This window comes from Diuraphis noxia, unplaced genomic scaffold (genome assembly GCF_037042655.1).
Source record: "Diuraphis noxia isolate RWA-SAM2 unplaced genomic scaffold, SU_Dnox_SAM2 contig0002, whole genome shotgun sequence".
NCBI classification, from domain to species: Eukaryota; Metazoa; Arthropoda; class Insecta; order Hemiptera; family Aphididae; genus Diuraphis; species Diuraphis noxia.
Window position 1 is genome coordinate 55,539,093 of NW_028301712.1, and position 27,494 is coordinate 55,566,586.

At 27.9% G+C, this 27,494-nt stretch overlaps 2 protein-coding genes across 9 annotated transcripts; both read right to left on the reverse strand.

Annotated features, from left to right (window-relative positions):
* Positions 1-380: 380 nt before the first annotated feature.
* On the reverse strand, positions 381-10,400 carry LOC107168463 (peroxidase-like). The gene is made up of 11 exons (XM_089219307.1): positions 8,424-10,400; positions 7,147-7,323; positions 6,497-6,672; positions 5,334-5,526; positions 5,047-5,244; positions 4,849-4,981; positions 2,589-2,745; positions 1,707-1,883; positions 1,398-1,596; positions 729-831; positions 381-608 (listed from the first exon to the last, which is right to left on the reverse strand). The coding sequence occupies exons 1-11, from the start codon at positions 8,620-8,622 to the stop codon at positions 530-532; spliced, it is 1,791 nt and encodes a 596-aa protein (XP_089075433.1). The 5' UTR covers positions 8,623-10,400; the 3' UTR covers positions 381-529.
* Positions 8,471-24,736, reverse strand: LOC107168456 (peroxidase-like). 8 transcript variants are annotated; one of them, XR_016190218.1, is made up of 16 exons: positions 24,590-24,736; positions 24,121-24,274; positions 21,570-21,771; positions 18,011-18,193; positions 17,707-17,876; positions 16,909-17,089; positions 16,630-16,827; positions 16,380-16,512; positions 16,138-16,294; positions 15,880-16,050; positions 15,443-15,641; positions 15,244-15,346; positions 14,634-14,747; positions 13,932-14,390; positions 13,247-13,434; positions 8,471-8,610 (listed from the first exon to the last, which is right to left on the reverse strand). XR_016190218.1 is itself a non-coding variant. In XM_015517870.2 (14 exons), the coding sequence occupies exons 1-13, from the start codon at positions 24,637-24,639 to the stop codon at positions 14,666-14,668; spliced, it is 1,983 nt and encodes a 660-aa protein (XP_015373356.2). In that variant the 5' UTR covers positions 24,640-24,736; the 3' UTR covers positions 13,416-13,434; positions 14,634-14,665. The 8 variants fall into 8 exon arrangements, 5 of the variants coding, with proteins under 5 accessions (XP_015373356.2, XP_089075430.1, XP_089075431.1 ...); XR_016190219.1 differs by lacking the exon at positions 13,932-14,390 and having other exon boundaries at positions 13,247-13,351; XR_016190220.1 differs by lacking the exon at positions 8,471-8,610 and having other exon boundaries at positions 12,777-13,351.
* Between the last annotated feature and the right edge of the window lie 2,758 nt (positions 24,737-27,494).

Genomic DNA, 27,494 nt, shown 5'->3' on the forward strand with positions numbered 1-27,494 from the left:
AATTTTAGTAGAGGAAAGCGCAAGTGCTCTGTCTTGAGTCTTGACGCCAATGTCTAGTGTATATTACGTAGTAGTGCTCCCAGGAAGTTTCAATAGTGGGAGGAAGTAATAATTTGTATTGCTAAGTGAAAGCATATACAATTTCAAACATTTTACTATAATATTACTTTGAACATAGCTAAATAGTTAATATGCAATTTTAACAACAAAATATATAAAAATTGGAATTTAAAAACAAAGTTAATGCCGAAAACACAGCTAGTAATTTTAGAGTATAGGTAGTACGAGTACACTAGAGTACTAGACTCAAGGAATGTCCAACAGGTTGATCGCGACTACCATTCATCTTTTATCGGTATTAAGAATAAAAACACAAAATGTTATATTATTATACGTGTATTGCACGAATCAATAAATAAATTAAAGAGTTTTAATTCTAACAAAAATTATTTCATTTGTTAGGTCTTTCTGATACATATATATTCACGAATACGGAAATATAATAATAGTGAAGAATCATCGGGTTAGCTTAATCACTATAAGAAGTATCCTTCCACGCCTTCAGATTTAGTGTAAAAGTATGACAATCGATTTGTCTTGTATTAGTTCTGTAAAACATATCGAGTCATTAATTGAATTGGTACATTATATTTTCGTTTCAATATCATTCTCAACATGAAATTTCATAACTCATTTTACAATATTTAAGACAATATTATATCATTTACCTTCTGTCGAATGGCATAAATATGTTTTCCGGTAAATACCGTAGATTAGACGTCGCGCATATTACACTGCCAAAATTCACGTTTTTCAATGTGTGTATTTGCTCTGAAAATATAACAATTAACATGTATACAGGTATTTTAAACTTATATACACCGCATACTTATAAAATATTAGCATACTATAACTATATAATCCCTCGTTTAAGTTTATTTATGTACAGTCTAATGTAGGACTGGCGTTTAAACTTTTGTTGATATCAGTGTTTGATTAATGCCCACGGTAATTACGGTATTATCGGTTACATCTTACACGGTATTTTCGGTGATACCCCCCAAACCCCCAGCCAGTCAAAAATAAAATGGGAATTCTAAAAATAGTTGTTTTGTCCCAAAAACAGCTATATAGATAATAGATACTATCTTTATTCGTGATCCTAATAGTTGTTCAATTATAGGCATAGTAAAAAATTAATTAACTTATTAAAATATGCGTTGATACAATTATTAGAATATAATATAATGTAACATGGATAAAAACTAGTTTTAATAGAATCTATTAATATTTTATATTACATATATAGATGATATTATTATAATTCTTATAAGTTATAAGCATTTATCAACGATTAATCGTAACGCTTTTTTTCCCAACATTGTAACAATGCCTACCCGGCGTAAAGCTTCCAGGTTGTCCTAGTATGTCGTAAAAGAAACGGTCACCAATCTTTTGCCGGTAAAAATTGTCAGCTATTATGCACCGGGACGTGAGACCGATCTTTGAACCTTCGGCGGGTATTTCCAATAACGCACCCACGATAAAGTCGATGTCGTCCACACAAGAGTAGAGGTTTTTCAATTTTTGGATGTCCTATACGTCGGTTAATAACAGTAATATAATTATACATATTTAATTGTTACATGACGAATGTGATAATTGTGCGATCAGCGGGGATCTTAGAGACAAAAAAGAGCATCAACCTCGTAAGCGATCAAATCGATTAGGTCGTCAAACTCCGTAGCTTCTGGAATTCCGCAAACCGATCTCATCTTGTTATAAGGTGGCATCCCGGTGTCACGACCTCTTTGTATATCCACCGACAGCAAATCACTGCCACTGAATTTCGGTGTAGCTTGTTGGAATAAACAGTTTGAAATCTGTAATGGGTAATATAGCCGAACATAATTTACCTATAAACTTAAATTATTTTATTACCTACAATAATAAGCATGCAGGTGATAAATTCGGGTTGGAAACAATACATAATACGATAATAATATTATACTATTATAGTCAACAACGATTAAGGGGATCGGCGGTGGACAGTTATTTTTATTACCTATATGTCTAATTGAGATTGGTCAGTCCACTTTTTTCAATTTCATTCCCCCCAATAACTATAAATTTAGCTTGAATATTTTGAAATTTTGGAATCCTAAAACATCGATTACTTGGAATTTAAATCAAAAAATTGAACTAACCGATCTTTAGAAAATATCATAACGAATCCTGATCAGTGGTCTGAAATATTATCAAATTATTAAGTCGATCCTTTTCGGGCGAACAAAAGTATACACAAATTAACATAAATTGTTTACCGTTTACGTGCAGTGTGCACAGTGCACAACACCAAGGTATTGACATACTATGTTCATTATACATGCGTTTGCGGGAGCGCTCCGCTATTTCTTTTACGCACAGTCACACACACTTGCTGATGATCTCACATTCTCACATTTATAAGACCCATCTCATAGATTTGAAAATTTCCTATTTTGAACTTCTTTAAAACTGTCCATCGTCTATTCCCTTAACGAGTATTTTAAGCAACTTTTTATTTCACGGTATAGGAAATTATATACCAAAGTATTGTAAGACGGCTGTTCTTCACGGGTAGGCGTTTCTTGAAATCCACGTAGCAGATTATCAAAGTTGTTCGGTAATGGTAGAAGATCGGGCTTGTTCATCCAGTCGGTGAGCAAAACGGGACTGCAATTGAAGTAGTTTTTATCTATAAAACTGGCGGAAACAATGCGTTTATCAAGAGATGATAATATAATTTTTTGGATGGTCATTTAGTTAAGAGATATCAAACTACATCTAATCTAATAATTCAATACGGTATAGAGACGTGCCCTATCAAACATTCTGAAATACTATATCGTTTGTGTAGGTAGGCATACTGAACTACTATAATGGTATGTTATTTTTTAAATGTTTAGTTGGTTATAGTGATTAGTGAAAGTGAATTTGATTAAATTAACATTATGATGTGTGACAATAAAATAACGAGACTCTCTAAATATAACCTAAACGTTATCTAGAAAACGCTTACTGAAATATGATTAGAAAACATTTATCTAAAATTACTATAAACCCTGATGAAATCGGTTCGTTTTCTTATACGTTAGTATAGCCTTGTTATTAGTGCGAGTTCGACTATATTGCCGAAAAATGTTAGGCATAAAATTCGAACAACGTGTTAACATTAAATTTTTTTGTGAAATTAAAAAAAAATTGCCGTTGAATCGTTTCATATATTATGCGAATTTTATGGTGAAGAACGATTATCAAGAGTTTGCGTTTTTGAATTGCACAAAGAGAGAATGTCGAAGATGATGATTGTTCTGGACGTCCTACCACGCCTTCAACAAACGAAAACGTTGAAAAAATCGACACAATTATTCGGAAAGGTCGTCGATTAAGTGTTAGAGCTGTAACAGAGATGGTAAATATTGATAGAGAAAGTGTTCGTAAAATTTTAGTTGAAAATTTAAATATGAAAAAAATGTGTGCTAAATGGTCCCTATAAAAGTTTGACGGTTGATCAAAAATTCAATCGCAAAGAAATTTGTTCAGACACCTTAAAAATCATCAAAGACGATCCATCTTTTATAAACAATATTATTACATGTGATGAAACATGCATTTTTACGTATGATACTGAAACTAAAAGGCAATCCATGCATTGGAAGACACCAAGTTTCCCAAGAATGAAGAAAGCACGAATGAACAAGTCAAAATTCAAAGCAATTCTCATTGTTTTCTTTGACATTAAGGGAATAATTATTTTTGGAATGGGTTCCTAGTGGGCAAACAGTTTACCAATATTATTGTAAGGAGATATTAATTAAATTAAAAGAACATATTAGAAAGAAGTGACTAAATCTGTGGAAGAATGGCTGGGTTCTTCACCAAGACAATGCTCCCAGCTCACAGTGCATTTTCAATTCAACGATTTTAACTGAAAAAAATATTTTTATACTTCAACATCCCCCGTATTCGCCAGACCTTACTCCTTGTGACTTCTTTTTATTCTCAAAAATTAAAAGTTTATTAAAATGGAACCAATAATTTTCAAACGGTTGATGACGTAAAAATGTAAACGGCAGAACTTCTAAAAGGGCTGACTGAAAGCGATTGGCAATATTGTTTTCAAGAATGGCAGCGACGTATGCAACAGTGTGTTGATGATGAGTGAAGGTACTTTGAAGGTGATAATCATTAAATTATAAAATTTTAAAAATAAATAACTTTTATTAAAAAAGTCTCGTTATTTTATAGTCACACCTCGTATTTTTAATTTAATTAATTCTAACAAGTATTCCAATTTTATCATAAGATATTATATTTTAATTCTATGCATAACATGACATCTTGTCATCATGAAATCACGATTATAGCTAATGCTCTGGTAGTCTAATATGAGGTGATATGGTACTATATTATAATAGTTAAACATTCCAATATTAGTGTTCTATTGATACAATCACGAAAACCCCCGACGTTTGGTTGGAACGAAAAATTCCAGTAGTATAGGAACGTTTTTGAACTAGAACTTGTGGCACGATTGTGCAATCTCCTTATTGCCTACTAGAATACTATAAAATCCTAATGCTATGTAAAAGTCATACACGATTTATTATGTAAAAATAATATAACTTAAATGATACGTCCATCGATTAATTATAACTATTATTAAACAGTGGTTAATAAAAAATAAAAATAATAACCATTTAACTCATATACGTTTCGTTGTAGTTAAAATGAATCTAGTAAAATGTATGCTTTTCATACTTCGTAATCATTATCTATAAATTCATATAGAAATAATATAGTTACTTTAAGACAGAAGGGATTTCCTTATGGAGTATCCGGAATGCGCCAGTCGAATGCTCTAGAGTCGTGCCCGGATTCACTGTTTCGTCGTATTCGGTTTGTTCGAAAAAACCGTATGAATACATAAAATATTCTCCTAAAACATTTAAATTGCCCTCAAACAATGCAAACCCCGTAAACATTACATTTTTTAGTGCCTACCTATCAAAATCGGCAGATAATGGGTGTATGTGATATGTTGAATGACGGCGATTACGATCCTACGCGTTTCATGGTAAATGTCTTCGTCACACCAAAACGAATTCAAACGGTGCAAGTGAAATGCAACAATATTGTGGAATCTCAAAAACATGTTTTGGAAAAGAGCGATTCCTAGGTTTTGATTTACCCGACTGTCACCTAAAACGCAAAATATAAATTTTACATCATAAACGAAACTTTTCAATAAGATTTATTAGATATTTCGATGATATTACAAATAATCGTACCCGCGACAAAACAAATAAATGGAAGTGTGTCACATTGCTTCGACGTCCAATTCCTTTGCGGACAAAATTCTTGTTGACCTACGTAAAAGTCCGATTTTAATCGACCGTCTCTAAACGACCGCAAGTCTGCAGCGTGTTCCTCATCGGAACCGTATATTTGGGAACCATCGATGAAATGTGTTGCCTCGACCATCTGAAAATCGTTTGTGATTGTATAATATAGAATATTGAAATGTTTAGTATTAGTGTAGGTTTCCTAAACTTTGGGAATACGTGGTCTGAGTATGTTATTCATCCGATTTTACTTGTGAACTTTTTAATTATGCCGAATAATATTATATTTAAAGTGACTGTATTGACATTGACATAATTTTTTTTGAATGATGGTTTAATTAATAATTAGTACCTAATTATTAAACCTATAAACGTTTATTATTTTCAATTTATTTAATGTTTTCGAATTTATAATTGTAAAATACTACAATATAATATATTATTTCTAGAAAAATATAAAATATTTAAGTATAACTGTATAAGTATTTTCATTTTAAGATGATAATACAATGATGACTGTTTACTCAATTTAATTTAAAAATATATTCAAAAAAATGTACGAAAAAGATACACGATTCGTAGTGATCAAAAAATGCCTTTTCATGTCTTATCTGACTATCTGTACAATTAAAAAGAAACATATCTGCAATATCATTATAAAATGCATATGTACAGCATGTAATAAATAAAAATAAAATTGCCACTTATTTCAATAAATTATGGTTGTTATAATTTTCATTTATTCGTAATAATATATACCTATACCATAAATATTATAATATTATATTGTCGAGAAACAGAGAGAGAAAATCATGTATTTTAAAATATAACTTTGAATTTTTTATTAAGGAACATCATTTACCTAAAGGCCAAAACTATTTCAGAAACATTTTTCAAAAATACTATTTACAGATAGCTCTATGATGGAAATATTAATTCTTAATATGTGTTCAGTGTTGTTCCCACATGTTGAGAATTACTAGACTTAAGATGTCGAATATAATATTAACTAAGATATACAATTTTCATACTATATAAATTATAATAAATATTATTGTAATTTGTAGTATCAAACGAAAACGAATGTAAAATATTGTTATTGCACTCACAAATGTCGTAGGTTTTAATATACAACCGTTGGATGTAGACGTCCGTGCCCGATTGAAATTGATACACGTCTGGCCACGTTCCAAATAAATCGGATCATTTTTCGGCACTTCAATGACCGCTTGACATTGGGGAGGTACCGGTTTGATTTTTTGTAAATCGCAACAATTACCACCGACTGAAAACGACGAGAATTAAATACATTTAAATACCTTTAATGAAACTATTTACCCACTCTTTTCACTTTTGTAGTAAAATTAGAGTCCAAATTTAAATTTATTGACATAATAATATATCATAAAATATACATAGTAGTTCATACAGATTATGTTACACAATCAAGTGTTTTTTTTAACGTTGCTTAACGCTTAATCACATACATCTAGCCATCTAGGTATTACCTACATAATATATATTTAAATATTTTTATGTAGAATCTAAAATACAAATACCTAACTTAAGTACACAACATTAAAAATTAAAAACACATAACGAAGTAATAAAGTGATGGGTTAATATTTAATATTTTGTTTTCATCATCGCTACCTCTCCATTCTCATAAGTCTTATTTATTACTTTTGTAGCTCTGTGTACTGTGTCTATATTCGTATACGTTTTTTGTGGTATATCATATTTTTTTATGATGGCCTACCTGAAACGTCGGGTGGTAGGCGAGTTGTATCGTGTGCAATAAATTGTCCCCATTCCATGAAAAGAACGTTATGATCGTTTGGGCAAGAAAACTGTTTGTAAAGAAACACTTGCTGTTGAATGTATCTGGCGTTAGGCAATGGATTGCCGTTTGTTTGCTTACGGAACTGGTATTCCCCTAATAAAATGGTTTTAATTTTTAAATCTAATAGTAATAAATTATAAGATATTCAAAAATATACTTCATCGTGTTGATAATTGGTAATAAGTGATTTTACTCATAGATTACTCAAAAACCATAAAAATAACGATTTTACGTGAATGCGTTATTTTTATTCTATATAGCGTGTGTCTGTGAGAAAAAAATATTTTTTTTATTATTTAAATTTGAGAGAAAAAATAGAACTATATAATAATCTATATAATAATATCGCCGACATACCTTTATGCATCCCTATTAAACATGTATATATTCTATAATTATGTTATATGCAATATACAGTGAAAACTCTTTATAACGATAAACTCTATATTATGTAAATAACATTAAGTTATCTTATAATGGTGAAATATTTTTCAAATGAAAATTTAAAACTCGATAAGTAATAACATAAAATTAACATGACAGTTGTTTACAACGGATAGTATGTAATAAGAATGTAATAATTAATAAAGTATATTGAAAACTCTTTATAACGAAACTCGTTACAACGAAAAACTCTACATTACGTAAATAACATTAAGTTAACTTATAATCGTTGGTTTAATTTAAAATCTATTAATTAATCTTTATTACGAAAACTCTCAATAACGAAAGAAATCACATGGTCCCTTCAGATTCGTTATATTCTTATATTAGAGAGTTTTCACTGTATTATGATCATTCTCTTCTGCAATACTGAATATATACAGTAAGATTACTTAGTTTATTCACCTCAGTCAATTTTGGATTAAAATAAAATATTTTTTTTTTTATATTTGTAAGTATCAATTATACTGGTGATTATATTAATTTATATAATAATATTTGCTGCCACTTTTGTTTTAACTATATTTTCAAAAGTAATTTTAGCCTAGATTATTCCGTGTTGAAGATACTAAAGAAACATTTTTTTCTACAATATTTTGTTTGTAGTTTAAGGTATCTGAATTCAGATATAGAGTCTTTATTCTTATTACTTTTGTAACACAGTTATTTTAACTCACATTTAATTAAAAAATTTAACATTGATCATATAATTGCATTTATTTTATTAACTAATTTAATGCAACACTTACCATCATCATAGTAGGCATCGAGTATTCGTAAATGTGGAGTTAAAGAAGCACCAAACCACGGCGTTTTCAAATTGTTGCATGATCCATTGATACTCCGATATTTGGCATTTACGTCACACGAAATAGTCGGAGCACATAACCTGGCATAATCGTTGTACGCCAAAGTATAATTCGGCGCGAATCTCAACTGCAGAGGCATTATAATTTATATAGGTATATTAATATTTTTTAACCTGTAGGTACTTATTTTATTCTCGGCGATAAAGGTAAAATTAAAATAATTAAGTTTAGATAGTAAGTGTCTAAAACAGTGGTGCTACTAGAGAATAATTTCAGACGGGGGAGGGATGGTTACATTGTTTAAATATATGTATAGAAAAGAGATAATCTGCTACCAGCCAAAAGATAAGCAAAAAACAAGATTTTCCGGAAGGAAGGGTTGTACTTTGGTTACCCAACTGATCTAAATTAAATGTACTTTTCTTATTTCGATTATACTATACTTTTATTAAGTATATGTACCACAATATTCCGTCTTTCAGAATCATAACTTTTATAGAAATAGTACAACATAATTTTCTTCATTATTAATCTTTTAAATGTAATTTAACATTCAAGTTAAGAGGACGTTACACCCACGTGTGTTGTCTTGGTCTTAAAAACTTGTCACAAAGCAAAATTTGTTTTGCGAAAGAAACAACTGAAAAGGTTACAGTCATAACACTCATAACTGAGAAACGAAATTTTCACACTATATAAAGATATGAACCTTTACTGAACAGCTTTTTTATTTTTTCGATATCACAAATACGAAAAAAGTTCTTATTGCTTAAAAATCCATTATTTCAAACTTATGTTTTATTTTTTATTTGTGATGTTGAAAATTTTTTTTTTATTTATTAATTTGATTGTGTCAATACATCGAGCATTTTTACAATGTCATAATTTACAAATTTTGATTATATGTTTACATAGTATTTATAATAATTGAAACAATTAAAACGACGTTGCACAGAAAAAATAGGGAGTTTGTAATTTGCACCAAATTAAAGATATGTAATTTGCACCACTGCAAGTAGTCGAAAATAAAATTTGTAATTTGCACCAAAATGATTATTTATTTGTTCGATATCGAATATTCAATTTTGAAATATTCGATTATTCCTCGGTATCTTCGTAGACGTCGAGACTAGATGGACACGAATGACAATAATAATTTTTCGGTATATTTTGCCTTATCTGGTAATATTTTGACGTTTTACGTCCAATTATCGGTCGTAATCGCATTATATGTATTTATATGATTAAATACTAAGCTACCTTTACGTTACGTTTAGGTTTACGTACTTTTTTTGTATTCATTATTTCACAATTTTGTATAAAATTTTTACAACAATATGTGCATAAGCTCAGCTATTTTATAAATAAAAACTAAGCTAAATTTATATTAGGATATAAAAACTTGTAAGTTTTTATTATCGAAAGAATAACCGATTTTAATTTTGGTGCAAATTGCAATTCCTATTTTTTAATACCTGAGGATGGTACAAATTACAAACGCATTTAAAAAAAATTGTGCAAATTGACTATAGCCAAAGAATATTCTCAATGTAACAATAAAACATGCCCGTTTAGTATGCCGTGATGATCGTTGAACGAGTAGTAACTAGCTATTGTTGTTTTCAATTATACTAAATGTATGAGACCCTGGTACTCCGACCCTATACTTCGATCGTTTAACATATTATGGTTATAGTATATATAGTATAAATCCAGCGTTTATCCCGATCGTTGACCGCTGTATACTCCATGGCTACATCCGTCTTTTTAATTTTAAACGGACGCGGCCCAGTTTCATGATTTAACTCAGTATTAATAATCGATCGATTATACTCAGTGAGAATAAAAACATATATTTAAATAAAGAATATATAATATAATATTTTAATGTACAATAATAGCAGTTCAATACGAGTTGTCATAATTTAATTCAGTTCGTAGCGAAGTATTGGTTTTAAAATAAATATTGTAATAATTTTAGCTTAAAATGCTTATTAAAAAAAATGCGGAAATATACCTTTAGTATTTTTAAAATGTATATAATAAACACGTTACCTTAAATTAATTTTAAGATCTAGAACCCAACGATTTTTTTATCGATATTTATAGAACAAAAAAATTATTAAAAAAAGCGAGAAAGTGGGTAACGTTCTGCTGTATATCAGATGTCTAGAAATAATTCACTGTAAGGAATGTGTTAAATTTTAATTCAATGATCTAAATCATTGTATACGATGAGCGACTCTGAGTAAAGACGGTCTTGTTAGATAATAATGTTAGGTACTAAGTATATTTTATGATATGTGATTAAAGTAATTTATTTTACAATTAGGCAATAATATTACAGTATAGGATACATTAATTTTTACTGAAAAAATTGCGTTAGGGAATATTATTGTGTGTATAAAATATATAGGAATATTTTAATAATTCTAAAATATTATTTTTTTGTCTAAACATCCAATTTCATCTAAATTTGAACTTAAAATGTCGATTAAAAAACTGTCAATATAATTAGTTTTAAATTACAGTATTCTTATGTATACATAGAACCTTGTTTTAAATTGTCAATCCTTAACTAAAGTGTTTTCTATATATTTAGATACAAAATAATTTACATTTTTAATTTGATAAATTTTTTCAACATTTTAACTATAAAATAAAACTGTCCCTATGCATTTTTAATATTTTTTAAACTGCTACTGTAGCAATACGTGAGCCTTGTATTCAATTTTCAACTATTTTGACTCAACGAATACAGCTCAAAATTGTTTGAAATAGCCAAACAATCCCAACAAAATAGACACTAAAGTTGAAAATCGAAGCATTATTTCGATTACTTATTTTTTACACAGACACACGAAAAAACACACATTATTGTAAAATCAATGCATTCATTGCTTCGCTCTGTAGAATCTAAAATGAACTAGTTTATTAGTTCTTGATTTAAATCATCATTATTCCAAGCTCTGATAAAAACATAGGTAGGTATATTATTTAATTTGATATTTAAAAATATAATTAAAGGAAAGTTGTTTAATGTGACTATATGTGAACAAAGGAAAATAATACAAAGATCAGAATATGCATTTAGTTGTTAATTGTTAATTCATATGATAGGGCAGTCATTGCCTAATAGATTGCCGGTGACGTGGCGGGGTGAATAAGGAAAACTAGGATTATCCGTATTTCGATGGTATGACGTGATACACCAATAATTGTGAAAAAAAAACATTTTAAAATTGATATTACGTAGGTAATTAAATTAAAATCATATTTTCTGTAAATACTTTTTACAGCAAAAAATAATGATTTTATTAATTAATATTAAAATTCATCGTTACTGGACTGACTACACTGACTTATATAATCATCGCCGTACCATGCAATGTATCTGACGCTGATTGAGCCTATATTATAGATGTTATAATGTGGATCAGCGGTTCTCAAACTTTTCTTTTCACGTACCACTTAAGTATATTATCAATTAGTCACGTTCCAATAATGATTAAAAATAGAGAACCATACAAACTTTACATAGTTAAACTAATTTATTTTAAATAAAAAGGCAGTAAAATACTACGATAAAATTATTATTTATTTATTCATACAAATGTATTAGTGTTCTTGAATTAATATTTAAATTGAACAACAAATTTTCAATGAGATTGCTATTTGCAACGCTCAGAATTTAATATTTATTTTTCATTTTTCATTCTATCACCATGTGGTCTTCCTCGTACCACCATGTAATCTTACGCGCATCACAGTTTGAGAATCGCTGATGTAGATAATAATATATACGTATATACATAGCTATTAACTATGCTACCTGGATATACAGGGTGATTCACCAACATGCTCACCCCTTTTTTTTTCTTTAATAATGAAGTTATTCAAGATCTGATTTTTGAAATATTTAAATACACTCAGAGACCATATTTTTGAATTCTAGAAATTTTTATCCCACTTAAGGAGTGTCCTGTGGCGATACAAACTTTTGTTTTTCAAATGAGAACCCCCCCCCCCCCCCTTTCTGTAAAATATTTAAAAATATTTAGCAGATATTTTTTGTTGAGAATTTTGATATATCGAAATTAAAATTTGAACGAGTAAGTTTCCAAGTTGTTAAAATGTTTGTACTAAGGATAAATATATAAATAATATAATAGTCCTTAAAAATTGTTTTACAAAAGTATAAAATACGTGTATTATTGGAACTAGTATTTATGATACTTGGGTTATTTTTACAAATTATTTATATTGATAGATTAATATTAATGACTAATTATTTCAAATCTACCATAGACCACATATCTTATAAACCTAAACCATTGACCTTTTATCCTTAGAATACAAAGTTAAATAACTCAAAAACTACTCTTAGAATTTTGATTTCAATACATAAACATTTTCAAAAAAATTATCCACTAAATGATTTAAATTAAAAAAAGGGATTTTCATTTGAAACACAAAAGTTTGTAGTGCCCCTTAAGTGGTACAAAAATCTTAAGAATTTGAAAATATATTCAAGTTTTTGAGTATATTTAAAGATTCCAAAAATCAGATTTCAAATAACTTCATTATTAAAGAAAAAAGGGGTGAGCAATGAGCATGCTTGACGAATCAACCTGTATATGTAAACTAAGTGATGGGGAATGATTAGTTTTAAAAAATGCTGAATATTGGTAATTGATTCCAAAGTATTATCAAAGTAGGTAAGCACATTTATAATTATCCGTGTTAAATAAAACGAAACTTACTAATAAAACAGGCGTTAAAGCGGATAAGATAATATAGATTACTGCCATACAAGTTGTCTTCAAATTAGCCATGATTATTGTTTGATGTGTTTTAATCGAAGACATCTACGAAAATGACAATGCCACCGATAAATATAAAATATTATATTGTCACCACATTATACTGTCATTCTTATCTGCTAACTTATCTGGAATATTATGAATCATCAAATAGCTAAAATTTAAACATAAAAAGCTGTAAGCAAAGATAAATTACTGAATGGCAATTATAGTAACTATAACGGACAGTGGACACGAATGTATAATGCATACCGTATACGTATATCTTGTATGTTATATTACAATTTCGTTGAAATACTATTAGAATTTAATAATAACATTTCTCTAGGCTTTAATTTTAATATCACATTTCTGTGTACCGTCAATAAAATAAAATAAAAATACAATATTGTTTTGTATACAAAAGTGATCTGTAGTAACGGATTATTGTAACCATCATACGTCCATGTTTATGGTTCCACGCATTCTAACTATAAATAATTAGATAGAAATGTGCATACTAGTCATTAACATTAAATTATAAACACACAATATTATACGGAATAAAAACAATTTTTTTTTTATCATTAATTTTCAATAAGATAATTTTACTATTATATAGATGCTTAACTATTTATTTACTTACTATAAATTTAATGTATTGGTATATTGTGTCAGTGACGAAGCTATAGGGAGGGTGCTGTAATGGAAATGGGTCCCTAACCCCCGAAGTCTCAAAAAAAAAAAAAATAATAAAATTAAAAATGTTTGTATAGTTTATGAAAGCTACTGCAAATACAAATTTGTATATAGTCGTAAAGGAATTGAAATTTAAATAAAACTTTGGCATCGGTTTGCCAAATTTATGCGAGACTGTAGTTAAACCAATTGCAGTGTAAACACATTATTAGTCTACCCTTACCTCCAAAGAAAAATTTTAGGTAAGCTGAAATTGTAATATGTTCTTATTTCGTATCAAACATTGTGACAGTTTAAGATTCCTTAAATTTACATTTATAACAGTAGTATATATACTATAATATATACAGTTTAATAGTGTACAAGTGATTATAAAATGCTTATATCTAAAAGTCGAGTTGATAAACTGTAGATAAAAATGAAAATATAAAATATAAAATAAACTTGTTAAAAGTATTTATCATATTAATATGTTGAAAAAATATACTGAAATGTTGTTAAGTGGAAAATAAAAAATATTACTACGATATAAAAATGAAGAAATAAGTAATACCTATATGAAAACTACAGGAAATAAATTAAGACTATAATATAAAATTATGAATTCGTTTAGATACGAGTTAGAAGATACGAAAGAGACACAAATTACATGAAGAAATTATGATTGATTTCAGCGAAACTTTAATCATACAGTTCTTCTTCCCAGGGTTTAAAATCTATCATGTATTTTTCATTGCAACTCCACTTCATTGAAGAATACCATCTAAAATATATTAAAAAATAATATATTATTTTAATAGTAATATGGCAAGTTATATTGAATACGTTTATATTCTATATTAAATCATAATTTATTAGTAGTAGTAATAGTAGATGCATGGCCCTTGTAATGACTTAAAATGCAAAGTTATTGCATAACCAAATAGCTTATATAGTTATATTATTGTTTTAAACAAAATGAAATAACAGCGCATGTGCACGATTCAGGGCATGAATATGCATATAGGCTATTCCTTTACGGCGCAATTTCAATTTATTAACTTGATAAAATGATATAGTGGGGGTACTGTTGCAATAACCCAGTATATTTAATCCATTATTCTTGTTGTGAGTTAAATCTAGTATTTCCACTAAAAATCAAAGTAAAAACTAAATAAAAAATATTTCAAGTTGTTGATGTTTTAACTAATTTTATGTCGAGTTAACTATTATATAACTTATTATTAATAACACAATAAAAATATAAATTATATTCTCACCCATTGTCAACTTTAATGAAAATATTTTTTTGTAAGTTATCAACGGACGAAGTAGCGCATATAATGTGATCCAAATTAATAGATTTAAGTACTTCAAGTTGATCTGGAAATTCAAATATAAAATTAAATTAAAACATTTATCTAGCGTATAAAAATACAAATGTGTGATGGGCACTGAAATATATAATAAATTAATTACATTTAGAAAATTGACCAGATTGCCCTTTGTTATCGTAGAAAAATCGATCACCAACTCGTGACCTATAGAAAAAATCACCAATAATACATCGCGAGGTATTTCCAACTAAAGCATCATTCTCTGGCGTCTCCAACAAAGCTCCTACAATAAAGTCTATGTCATCCACAGAGGAGTAAAGTGTCTCCAAATGATATATGTCCTGAAACAAAAACAAACCATTAAGTGGTTGAACATTAATACAGCAAATAATTAGCAATTCACTGTACGAAATGGTAATGTTTAGGCGCTTAGCTATTAGAACGCATATAAGCATTATAATAGGTTTCTATTACTTTAACTACAATCACCGGACTCGTCAACTATTACTTAGTCATCATTTGATTAATCACCTGATCTCGTATTAAGAAAAATAAATATTTTATTATTTTATCACTCACATCTATTGGTATAATATCAATCAAATCACTAAATGACTTAGCAACAGGCAATCCACATAATTCTCTCATTTTATTGTAGGGGGGGAGACCGGTATCACGTCCTCTTTGGATATCGTACGATAGGAGATCCACGCCAACCGAATTGTTTGAATGAAACATTAAGTTAGAAATCTATTCGAAAATACCGAAGCTATATTATCAGGTAAACAAGTTAATGTTGAAATATTAATTATTATTTATTTAATAAGAACACATTACCAAAGGATTGTATGATGGTTGACTCATACGTCCTTCCGTACTTAATAAACCTCGAAGTAAGTGGTCATAATTTGAGCCTTGTTGTAAGAGATACGGGCAGTTCATCCAGTCTGTAACATTGACTATTTGGACAGTTGTGGAATTTGAATCAATAAATCTACAAAAAATAAAAATAAAAATTTCATGTGTAAATATTATAAATATAAATATTTTTTATGAAAATATATGTATTTTAGTTTTACCTATGTTGAGCTGGTACAATATTGTGGAGTACACGAAATGCACCAGTTGAAAACTCTTGGGAAGTTGACGCGTCAACAGTAGGATCATATTTATTGTTACTGTCAAGTATTTTGTCCTTCGTATAATTTTTGCCTAAATAAGGTCGTATCATGGTATAATGCATAAAATGATAAAGTTTTAAATGCTGGCAGGTAAAATATTTTTCATTTGTATTACATACTTTATTACTTTAGAGTTGTATAAGCATACCTAAAATTATTGGTAAAAACTGTGTGTATGTAATATGTTGGATAATTGCACCAACAAATCTGCGAGATTCTTGATATAACTTTTCATCAGACCACAAAGCATTTCCAGTTTTTAGTTTAAACGCTACGAAATTGTGGAATCTTAAAAACATATTGTGAAATAGTGCTATTCCAAGGTTCAAGTTTGCACGTAAGTCTCCTGTAACAGTTAACAACTTAAACATTAAAGTACATGTAAGATGGTCGGAGCTTATAGTGTCAATGTGTAGATAAATTTTACCAGATTTGTAAAAATATTTGTTAATATCTGAAGTTTCAAAAGACGAATGTGGACAGAACTCCTGGCTATTCTCAAGAACAGAAATTAACGTCCCTCCAGTAAATGATCTCAGTGTTGATACAACGTAATCATTAGAACCATAAATTTGAGATCCATCAATAAAATGTGAAGCATCGTTTATCTATAAATACAAGTGGACTGTTATTAATTTTTTGGATTAAAATTAAATGGTGGCTTAAAAAAAAAAATCAAAGTAAATTATGTTATCAATAATGCATTAAAAATATGTATAGTACCTATATAAACAGATTAGGAACAATAAATATGGATGAACTATACTTCTAAACTTTATGCAATATTCAAACTACTAATTTATTGTATGTTTCAACTTGTTAATTATATAAAATTGGTTGTACAAAACCTAAACAATTTAAATTTGAACAGTACCAACAGCTAGGCCTGTTTTATTGGCCAACAACAAGATTTTCAAGTTAATTTTCAATGAATAAAAATTAAAACATGTATTTAGATCACAAAATATGTAAGAATTTAGGAATGTATTATTGAAAAAACTAAAAAGTGTAAAATAATACTATCTAACATAGAAAATTAAAAAAAATTTGATTGGTTTGTGAAAAATTAAATTTTTAAAAGTCAAATAAGAAATACTGAAACTTGGTGATATAACATTAGGTAGCTACTATTTTATATGGTATTATAAATTTGAGTGCAATGATATATTATAGATCACCTCATATTATAGGATGAATGATAAATAATATGATGATGATGTCTTACAAACGTCAATGGTTGTAAGGGACAGTTATAGTTGTTTGATGTTATCGCCCGATTAAATTTCATGCACGTTGAGTTGTATTTTGAGTATACGGGATCGTCTATTGGTATTTTGATAGAAGCTTCGCATTCTCTTGAAACCCACGCTTTATTTTTAAATACATCACAACAATCTAAAAAATTGAATATTTTAATTTTAATTTTACGTAAAAATATGAGAGTAAGTGCGAGTTAATTATAAATTTCAAGAGATAGATACACATTATCATAATATTAAATATAAAATTAAAAAATTGTATGATGTTACCTTCTCCATTTGTATCAATCGCTAAATTAGAAACATCGTGAGCCACGAATTGTCCCCATTGCATTAGTAGTTGGTTATGCTTGTCTGGAATTCTTATTTGTTTATTTAAAAACAGCTTCACTTGAATTTCTCTTGCACTCGGCAATGGTTTACCATCGAATGATGTGCGTAATTTAGAGACCCCTTAAACAAAAACTCAACTTTAGATATTACAATACAGGTAAGACAAAGACAATCAATATTTTTCAACATATTAATAACGCATAATATTAGAAAAACTTATTAGTAAATCAGTTAATATTATAATTTTTTTTATGAACTTTTTTTTTCAAAAGCACGCCCATTACCTACCACAATATTTACAGCTCCTACCATCAGGTTTTAAAACACATTTCATCAAATTTCATTGAAGCCAAAAATGAATTCAACATCCAGGACAATCTATAATATGAAGTAATTGGTTCATTATCAGATACCAAAAAAAAAAAATAATAATAATAATAATAATTTAGATTCTTGAACAAATCTTAATGTATTATCATTTAATTATTATTGTAATATACTAATTGTTATAACTAAAGTTTTAGTTGACGCTATAAACAATATAAAATTTAAAATTTAATGTTTAGATATATTATAAAATAATAATAATAACTAATAAGATATAATATGATACTGTGACTAATTAAATAAGCAATTGTAAAATATTTATATTAATATTTATTTTAAAGGTAAAGTATAGATTAGTTTAAATAATAAAGTATAGGTTATGGGTATATGTTATAGTATTATTATTTCAATAATAATACTATAGCTAATGTATATATAATAATATAAATGTAATATTGCGTTCAATGGCCACAGTTGCCGCGGACTGTTTCTTTCTTAAAAAAAAAAAAATTATATCATAATATTATGCATTAAAATCATAATATAATTTACATAATGATCACTCGTTTATATAATCAAAAAATATAAACCGAAACCAAATTGTATACTACGAATATTAAATTGACCTTTATATCAGAATCACTTTGAAGTTTGTACCGGATTATGGAATCATTTTTATAAACATTTTTATCAATTTTATTGCTTTTCAAACTGATTATGTTAGAAAACTAAGAGCTGGTATAGGTATTAAGTATATAAGTACAATAAAATTGTATTTTTTAACTCATCAGTGTATCGATATACATCCTGTCGCATAGCAAAATTGTTGTAGTACCTGTTAAAAATTATTTTTACATTATAGGTACGTCAAGTAAACCGTGGAAAGATTTATCTATAAAAAGGTCCACAATTTTGAAAATTTGGAAAAATGTTCGAAAAGAGAAGCCACGTTAATTTTGAAAGCTCTAGCTTATATTAAAAATATTTTAAAAATCGTAAGCAAATTGATATAAATAGAGAAAACAAGACGAATATTGATTTTAATCTCAGGTTATATGAAAATAAAATTAAAAATTACTTCAGTCAAATCTATAATAAAATTGATAGTTTTTTCCTTATTTTAAATGTATTTTTCATGATGTTTTTATTTGAAGTTTACGTAAAAATAAAAACATAGATAAAAATAGAATTAAAAAAATTTTTGTAATGAAATTAACTTGTTAATAGAATCAAAATGACCTGTATTAATGTGATCACAGTGTGTGAAAATCACCGGTATCACTGAATTTACTATTGTTAGATTAAAATATAATATAACCATAACATAACTAATCATAATATTATATCAAATCTAGGCACCTATAGATCAATATTTTTAATTTTCATCAGCTAATATTATTTTCTTATTCACAAAAAGATAATTATTTTATATGAATATTATATTAAATAGTGGCAGTATAATATAAAATGAAACTGCAAGAAGTTGTTTTTTACGGTAACTTGTCACCCGAGTATAATGTAATTTAATCCTTCACCAATTGCATGTACATAATATGCCATATACTAATATTATACTTGATATACGTTTACATAATATACATTACTCCTGTCTTACAATAAGGTTGAAATTTTCATTCTAAAAGAATTTTTAGCTTAAAACTAGATTTAATCTATTATGATGTACTCACACGGATAATATAAAGAAATACGTTTTTGGTAAATATGCCTATTCTGCCCTCTTTGTAGAACAAGCAGTAAGCGCCAAATTTCAAATTTTGAGGTTATTTTATATTCTGCATAATTGCATAATTACAAGTTTTTTTGCTTATGAAAAACACCGTAACTCCTCTATAAATACCTTTATAATGTATTATAAAATGTTGTATCGACCAAAATATTGTCAAATACTAGGGAAAAACGCAGTACCTATGTACAATATGTACATGCATGTAGCATGTCCTAGAGAATAAAGCGGTATATCCAATGGAAATACTGCTTATGTTACTAGTAAAATAATTTCTCAATTTTAAATATTGCATATTTGCGATTTGCCTATAGTAATCTTATCTGAAACAGATTTGTAGTATGTACATTATATTTTTCATCAGTGAATGGTCGTGACTAGACAGCCACACACGCCGTGTATCAAATTTGATCAAAAGCATTTATTGAGCTAAATGACCACGTATTTGCTGTTTTATAATATTTGTTGTTTTTTAATTTGAATATTTAATTCACTAAAATAAACATACTAAATGCAATTTAAATTATTTTATTTTATTTTATTTATTAGTATGATATTTTAATAGGTGGAATGTCCATTGTACACGAAACCAGGTAATAGTTCTAAATTTTAATTCATATAAATATATACTTTTTATAATAAGAAGTTTCTTTATGTGGAGATACTGCATTTATTAAAATTTCTTTTTCTTTTCATACACAATAATACTAGATACAAATGCAGTATCTCTTACAAATATGAAAAAAAAAACCAAAATAATATCTAAGTTCAAAAAGAATGTTTCAAAAAATTAAAAATGCCTATGACTAATAATTAATAAAAAAAGTGCTTAAAAATAATGATTCTATGGTGAAAATAAAGAAATCGAAAAACTCATTATCCCAACAATTAAATTATTGGAGATACTGCTTGTTTCACTAGGAGGGTAGTATTGTGATGTATGCAGTGTGTTTTTAAAATGTTAATACACCTACCGATTTGGACAATTTTTTAATTATTAGACGTTAAGAAAGTGTTTTAAGCCTAATTTCCTGCACGCTCACATACAACTTGTAGTCTGATAGATATAACTATAGAAGAACATAATGTAGAGTCTACAAGCAATGCACCAGCCTCAAATATTTACAGTTTATAACTTAATAATCTACGTGCGTATTCGCGTGTACTGGCGTATTATTACAATATTAAGAATAATTATAATTTATAATTTATAAAATTAATATCATAAATTATTACATGCTCGTCTTATTTTAAAATTAAAAATATTAAACAATAAATAAATAGATAATAGTAATTAATGATTTCGAAACCTTCAATAATAAAAATCATCTGTAACCGCACAGATCTATATGTTGTATGAGTATATGTCATCGATAAAATACCTCATAGATACGAACAGTTGTTTAAACAATAATTATTAATTACCATCGCTGTAGTGTGCGTCGACAAGTCTGATGAATGGGGTGTTTGATGAACCCCAAATTGGATTGTTTGGATTGTTACACGTTCCATTGCTAGTTCTGTATTTGTCATTATAATCACACGAAACAATCGGCGCACATAGGTCGAAATAATCGTTGTTTTTCATAGTGAAGTGATCTTTACTTTTGATAATTGTGTCCAGTGACTATTTTGAAACAATATAGGTGTAGGCACATTATCATAAAGCATAATAGTATTTTAAATTATTGAAAAAATTATGTATTTTGAATAGTTAAAATTATAAAGTATACTCATTAAAGTATTAATGAATTTATTCTGCAAATTTTTTAATCCTTTTTGAACGAACAATTATTATTTTATAGAATAAATGTGCTGAACTATAGATTTTCATTTGATCTAACTAATTTATTAGTTAACAAAGTCCAACAAACTGAATTTTTAATAGAAATATACGTATGGTCTAGCGACTCTATAGTCTATATTCTATAAAGTATGAATTAAAAAAAAAATTATAATGATAATACATTTTAAATTTGAATTGTAATTCGTATGTGACCTACAAAATATATTAATAGAAAGTGAAAAACTGAAAACATAGTTATAATTTTATATATATAACCATAAGTATAAAAATTGTTGTTCTTTATAATACCTCATTATGCATTTATTTTATCAAATTAAAATTAATTAATTTATATAGCCCACTCTATCATAGGTAATATAAGAATAGATAGGCCATGTTAGTTCATATAACTTAGTGCAGTCTTTTATGTATAAGACTGAAGGGCGATCTCTTATTTCCGTAAGGAGTCGTTTGTTATGTTATGTTATATATTTATTTGTGTATTTAATCTAAAATAATTTTTCAATTAATGCTCGTATGATAAGTTTGCATATCTTTCAATATTTGATCCATGATTAATTTAAACATATTTTATAGGTTACAATGATAATTCGGCGCATCCGAGTTGGGCCCCGAGTACTAGGGGCTAATCGCAGGTACTACACTAAGTGGGTCCCGGATTTTTGTAGGTACTATACTAGCTGGGTCCCGGATTTTTATAGGTACTACACTAGTTCGGTCCCGGATTTTTATAGGTATTACACTAGTTCGGTCCCTGATTTTTATAGTTACTACACTATAGTTGGGTCCTGAATTATTTTAGCTACAATATTAGTTCTTGAACATTTTTTTGGTAAGTACTACACTATACCAACATTTTCCTTCCAATTTCAACAGACGTAGGACTGTCTATAATCTATTTTGACCACAGTTATGGTTAAAAATGTTATTTACAGTGTTTTTTTTTTTTGTTTCTTTTCCATTAAAATATAAGTTATTAGAATTTTATAAAAAATAAATCACTTTTGTGTTGGTAAAAATATAAAAAATGTTAAAAACCAAGTATAAAAACACATATTATATAATATAAATATAGCCATAATGCCATGTAGGTGTAAGTGAAAAAATATTAAAAATGTTAAAATAATTATATGATATAAATACAAATTAAATAATATTTTTATAATATGTTAGTATAGTGTAGTACTTACCAAAAAATATTCAAGAACTAATGTTGTAGCTAAAATAATTCAGGATGATCCAACTAGTGTAGTATCTAAAAAAATTTGGGACCCAAATAGTGAAGCAAATTTAAACTTCAGACCCAACTCGGATGCATCCTGATAATTGATAAAAATTTGTTTAACGGTTAACGTCAATGTATTATCAGTTTATCACTGACAACCGTGCATGTAATAGGTATAATAAATTAAATTGCCTACCTAACGGCTAATAATAGTTGACAACAACACTGGTCTAGATAAATATTAATCTAACAATATGATTTACGTAATCATTAAATTTAAATACGAGAATAATAGATACCTAAGAAGCATAGTTATGGTTTTGACAAATTTAAATTATTTCACATATAGCAATAAATCTTAAGGAGGATAAAGGGATACTCCAGTATATAATTCCTTTAAAAAATATTCAGTTTTTTAATTGTATGGAATTGAAGCCATCATTCTCATAGATGTTAAAAATATTAGCCTCCCACAATAAAATTGTAATTGGTTTGCGCCTACGATGAGGTATTTCTATTATTTCTATTTATAAAGTCATGTAAAAAGGGCATATGAAATTGAAAGAACATATTTAAATATTTTAGATCTCGTTAGAATATATTTAAAATAAGCTGTAGAATCATATTAACAAAAAGTAAAAATAATTAAAATTGTTTTGCATTCAAATAAGGATAATAATAAATTAAAAATGGTTGGATATTTTATTATATTATTGCAATTCCCAATTTGTTACACTAACTACTCAAATGTCTCTGTTTTTATAAAGAGTTGTTGAGTCATGGCTTCATTCTATGAACTCGCTACTGGGGGAACAGATTTATTGATAAGCAAGGAGTATAAACGTAAATAATATATAAAATTTTAAATTATAGTCTAACCTGATACAATTATATACATATGGCTATATGACTGTATATGACGTGATCATCATATTTTATTTTACCTGGATATACTGGTCATCGTCTGACCAAAAATTGATAACTGATACCATGAATGTGATAATCAGAACCGAAAATATTACGAAAATAACCAAAAATTGACTTTTATAGTTATGAAGCGGTTTTGTGTCTTTAACGTTTCTACGAAGAAGTAGACCTCTAGAAATAAAATTAAAAATTAATTAATATATATATATATATATATATATATATATATATATATATATATTATGTGGATGCTTAATAACTACATTTAAACATTTAACTCAATATACATTGACAACTAATAATACATTATAGCCTTATAGGTATGCATTGGTAATTTATATTTATATTTTACTGATTTTGGACATAATTGAAGTTTGTTTTTCAAAAGGATACTACGATATTGAATGGTGAATTTTATATTAATTAGGTACTAAATTTATGCAGTGTTATATTACGAAAACATGTTATATTAAAATGTATATTTACGTTGTTTCTCCATTCTTGGTCCACGTATCTAATGCAATGTCGTTCATCATTTCGAATTTAGATCTATTTATTTACCATCCATGTTTCATTGGCACGTCATCGAGAGTCTATAGTCAGACTAACTGTATGTACTATAACTACTGGCATTTGAACACTATACCCACTAACACAAACTGCTGATAACATTTTTTATACATCACAATTGTATCGATTATTGTTGCTTCATTAAAATCGATAATTATTTCAACAACCTAATCACTTTTTGCTTATACTTGCTTGATTAAAATTGTTACTACTATATCATGTAATAACTAATAACTTGATGGTTATAAATACTATAGCATGAATATATTAAATAAATTAACAAATATTGAATATATTTATTTATTATATTATTACATTCATTATATATAGTTAAATAATGTATTATAGTACCCATGTGTTTATTTTAGTAGTAATTTTAAGGAACAATTTTAAATGAGTAACACACTAGCACGTAGTATAATAAATTGTATTTTAATATCTTGTCTCAGCTTTTAATATATTAACTTAAAATGTGCGTCAAAATAAAAATATATTTAAAAACTTAGTTTATCTATTTAGAAGTTGTTGAAAACACCGTTTTTTTATTTTTGCTGTTACACATTTAAAGAAAAAATTGAGAAAAGTTACTTCCTTATTGATTATTCATAGAAAGGGACAAAAGATAAAAACACTTTTTATCTTTGAAAATTTTAACAGGAATATTTAATGTATTTTACTTAACCATAAGACACTGGACACTTTTAAATTTGAACGGTAAAAAATAAATATTAAGTAACTTAGAACATAATACAATATTAGCATTATAATTTATTAAATACATTTCATAGCGCTTAATATTGGAAAATTAATACTTGTATATAAGGTAGGAAGAAGTAAAAATTATGAAAAAAAAAAAAAAATAATGGTTTATTATTACTGTACAATATTTGTATATTGAACAGTATAAAATATAAAACTCAGTGAATTTCCTAAGTTTAAAAACTCATAAGTTTTCTTTTAATATTTATTTATTAATAATTATTTTATAAAGTTTGGTATAACTTAATTAGAATATTGTATCTTAAATAAATTCTACAACCATGGTAGTAAAAATATAATTATAAAAATTAAAGAATGATAACGTATATTTCGTTTTTCGTACGAGTAGTATTCATATGTGTATGTGTTTGATCACACTGAAGTACAAAATGTACATATTTCTGAAATAATATGTACTTTATTTTGAATCCTATACTTATGCAGGTAGGTGTATAGGTTTATATGTGGTGCGTCAAAACGTCTTGTCCGGAAAATGTCCATTCGGATAACGACCGCGTGCCCGTCCTCTCAGCTCGTACAGGGCTCATATACACCGGGGCGAAGAAGTGTTTATTCCAAACACACCATCAATCTCCTTCAGCAATGACCCGAAACAATTATTTAATTTTTGTTTTAATTGGTTGGCTCCCGGACTGCGGTTATATATCCGCGAGAGGAAAACGGAATAATATCCCGAGTGTGTGCGCGCCGTATATACGAACGCCAAAGGGATACCCTGCAGGTTCTGTGCTGGGTGTTTCAGGTTGACAGCACGCTTGATCGATGACCATAACTCCACGTCCTACACACAAAACACTCCCCCCACCATCTATCCATATTATATGCTTTCCCTCTTACTCTGTATCGTCACATAACGCCCATGGACTATCCCCGCACGCACTATCCAGGGTGTATACTTCTCCCTTGCACGACTCACACGCGCGCCCGATCGCTACTTCACCCCCTCGCCACAATATTACTATCAGCCTTTGGACGGTGAACAAACCACTTCACCCCAACCTGGTGTATATAGCAATAATAATCACAGATGCTGGTGATCGGGCGTGCGTGTGTGATTAGGCCCCCGAAAAAATGTTACAAAAACTCAGCAGGACAGTGGTTTTACGAATGTTTATAAATAATATAATTACAACATATTATTATTGCAATATTACATACGTCCATATATCTTAATTCTTAGATTTATTTTCTCGTAAAAATCACAACGTGCGCCTCAGCTCAGGGCGAACCATTATTAGCCGTTATTCTATATACAATAAAAACAAATGTCATATAGAAGTTGTTTTTTATTACCTAGGTATATGTAGTAATTCAACAAAACGTGACCAATCATACGTTGGCTATTTTTAATTACTATAATATGAATAAATAATATATTGATTTTTTTTTTTGATGAAATCGGAATAATAAAACGTACAACGGAAAACGGTCATAGATATAACATCGAACGGTCACGAGGCCTGTGACTGTGGCAGAAAATTTAATAGTTTGATATTATTCATATTGGATTATATAACGTCGATCAATTTTAATAACACATCTATAAAATAAAAGAGCACTCATAGTATGCAAACCCATAATATATATAATAGTATATAATCTATATATATATATATAGGTACTAGGTACTTTGTACGGAGCAAAACAATCAATGAGACGATTAAGTTTTTTTTTTTCATTATTTAGAGGAAACAGTGAAAGCAACTAACAATTTAAACTATTCGCCCTTGACCTATCTGGGTATTTCGTTAAGTATACGAGTATATAATAATATAAATGCATAATATTTTAAATTTAACTAAAAAAAAACAAAATTATTATATAATATATAATAAATTGAAATTTTTTTTGGTTTTACGGTTCAATATCACCATTGCACTATTATTAATAATAATAATGAAAAAAATTATAAATGTATAGACCTAACCTAACCGATATTATTCTATAGAACGAGAACACCAAAAGAATGTCGATCACACCCACTCGTAATATATACGGATAATATAATATCGTTTAAGCCTCTGGGACGACATGTCAAAAT

Excerpts from the sequence above, each read along its gene's own strand:
- LOC107168463 (XM_089219307.1), bottom strand. The coding sequence starts at position 8,622 with ATGCCTCTGCAGTTGAGATTCGCGCCGAATTATACTTTGGCGTACAAC. Across the intron at positions 7,324-8,423 it reads CGATGCCTACTATGATGATG|GGGAATACCAGTTCCGTAAG; the intron begins GTAAGTGTTGCA and ends CCATTTTATTAG. Across the intron at positions 5,527-6,496 it reads TATTAAAACCTACGACATTT|ATGGTCGAGGCAACACATTT; the intron begins GTGAGTGCAATA and ends AACGATTTTCAG.
- LOC107168456 (XM_015517870.2), bottom strand. The coding sequence starts at position 24,639 with ATGATGAACGACATTGCATTAGATACGTGGACCAAGAATGGAGAAACA. Across the intron at positions 16,513-16,629 it reads GTTTTTACCAATAATTTTAG|GCAAAAATTATACGAAGGAC; the intron begins GTATGCTTATAC and ends GACCTTATTTAG. Across the intron at positions 16,051-16,137 it reads AACCATCATACAATCCTTTG|ATTTCTAACTTAATGTTTCA; the intron begins GTAATGTGTTCT and ends ATTTTCGAATAG.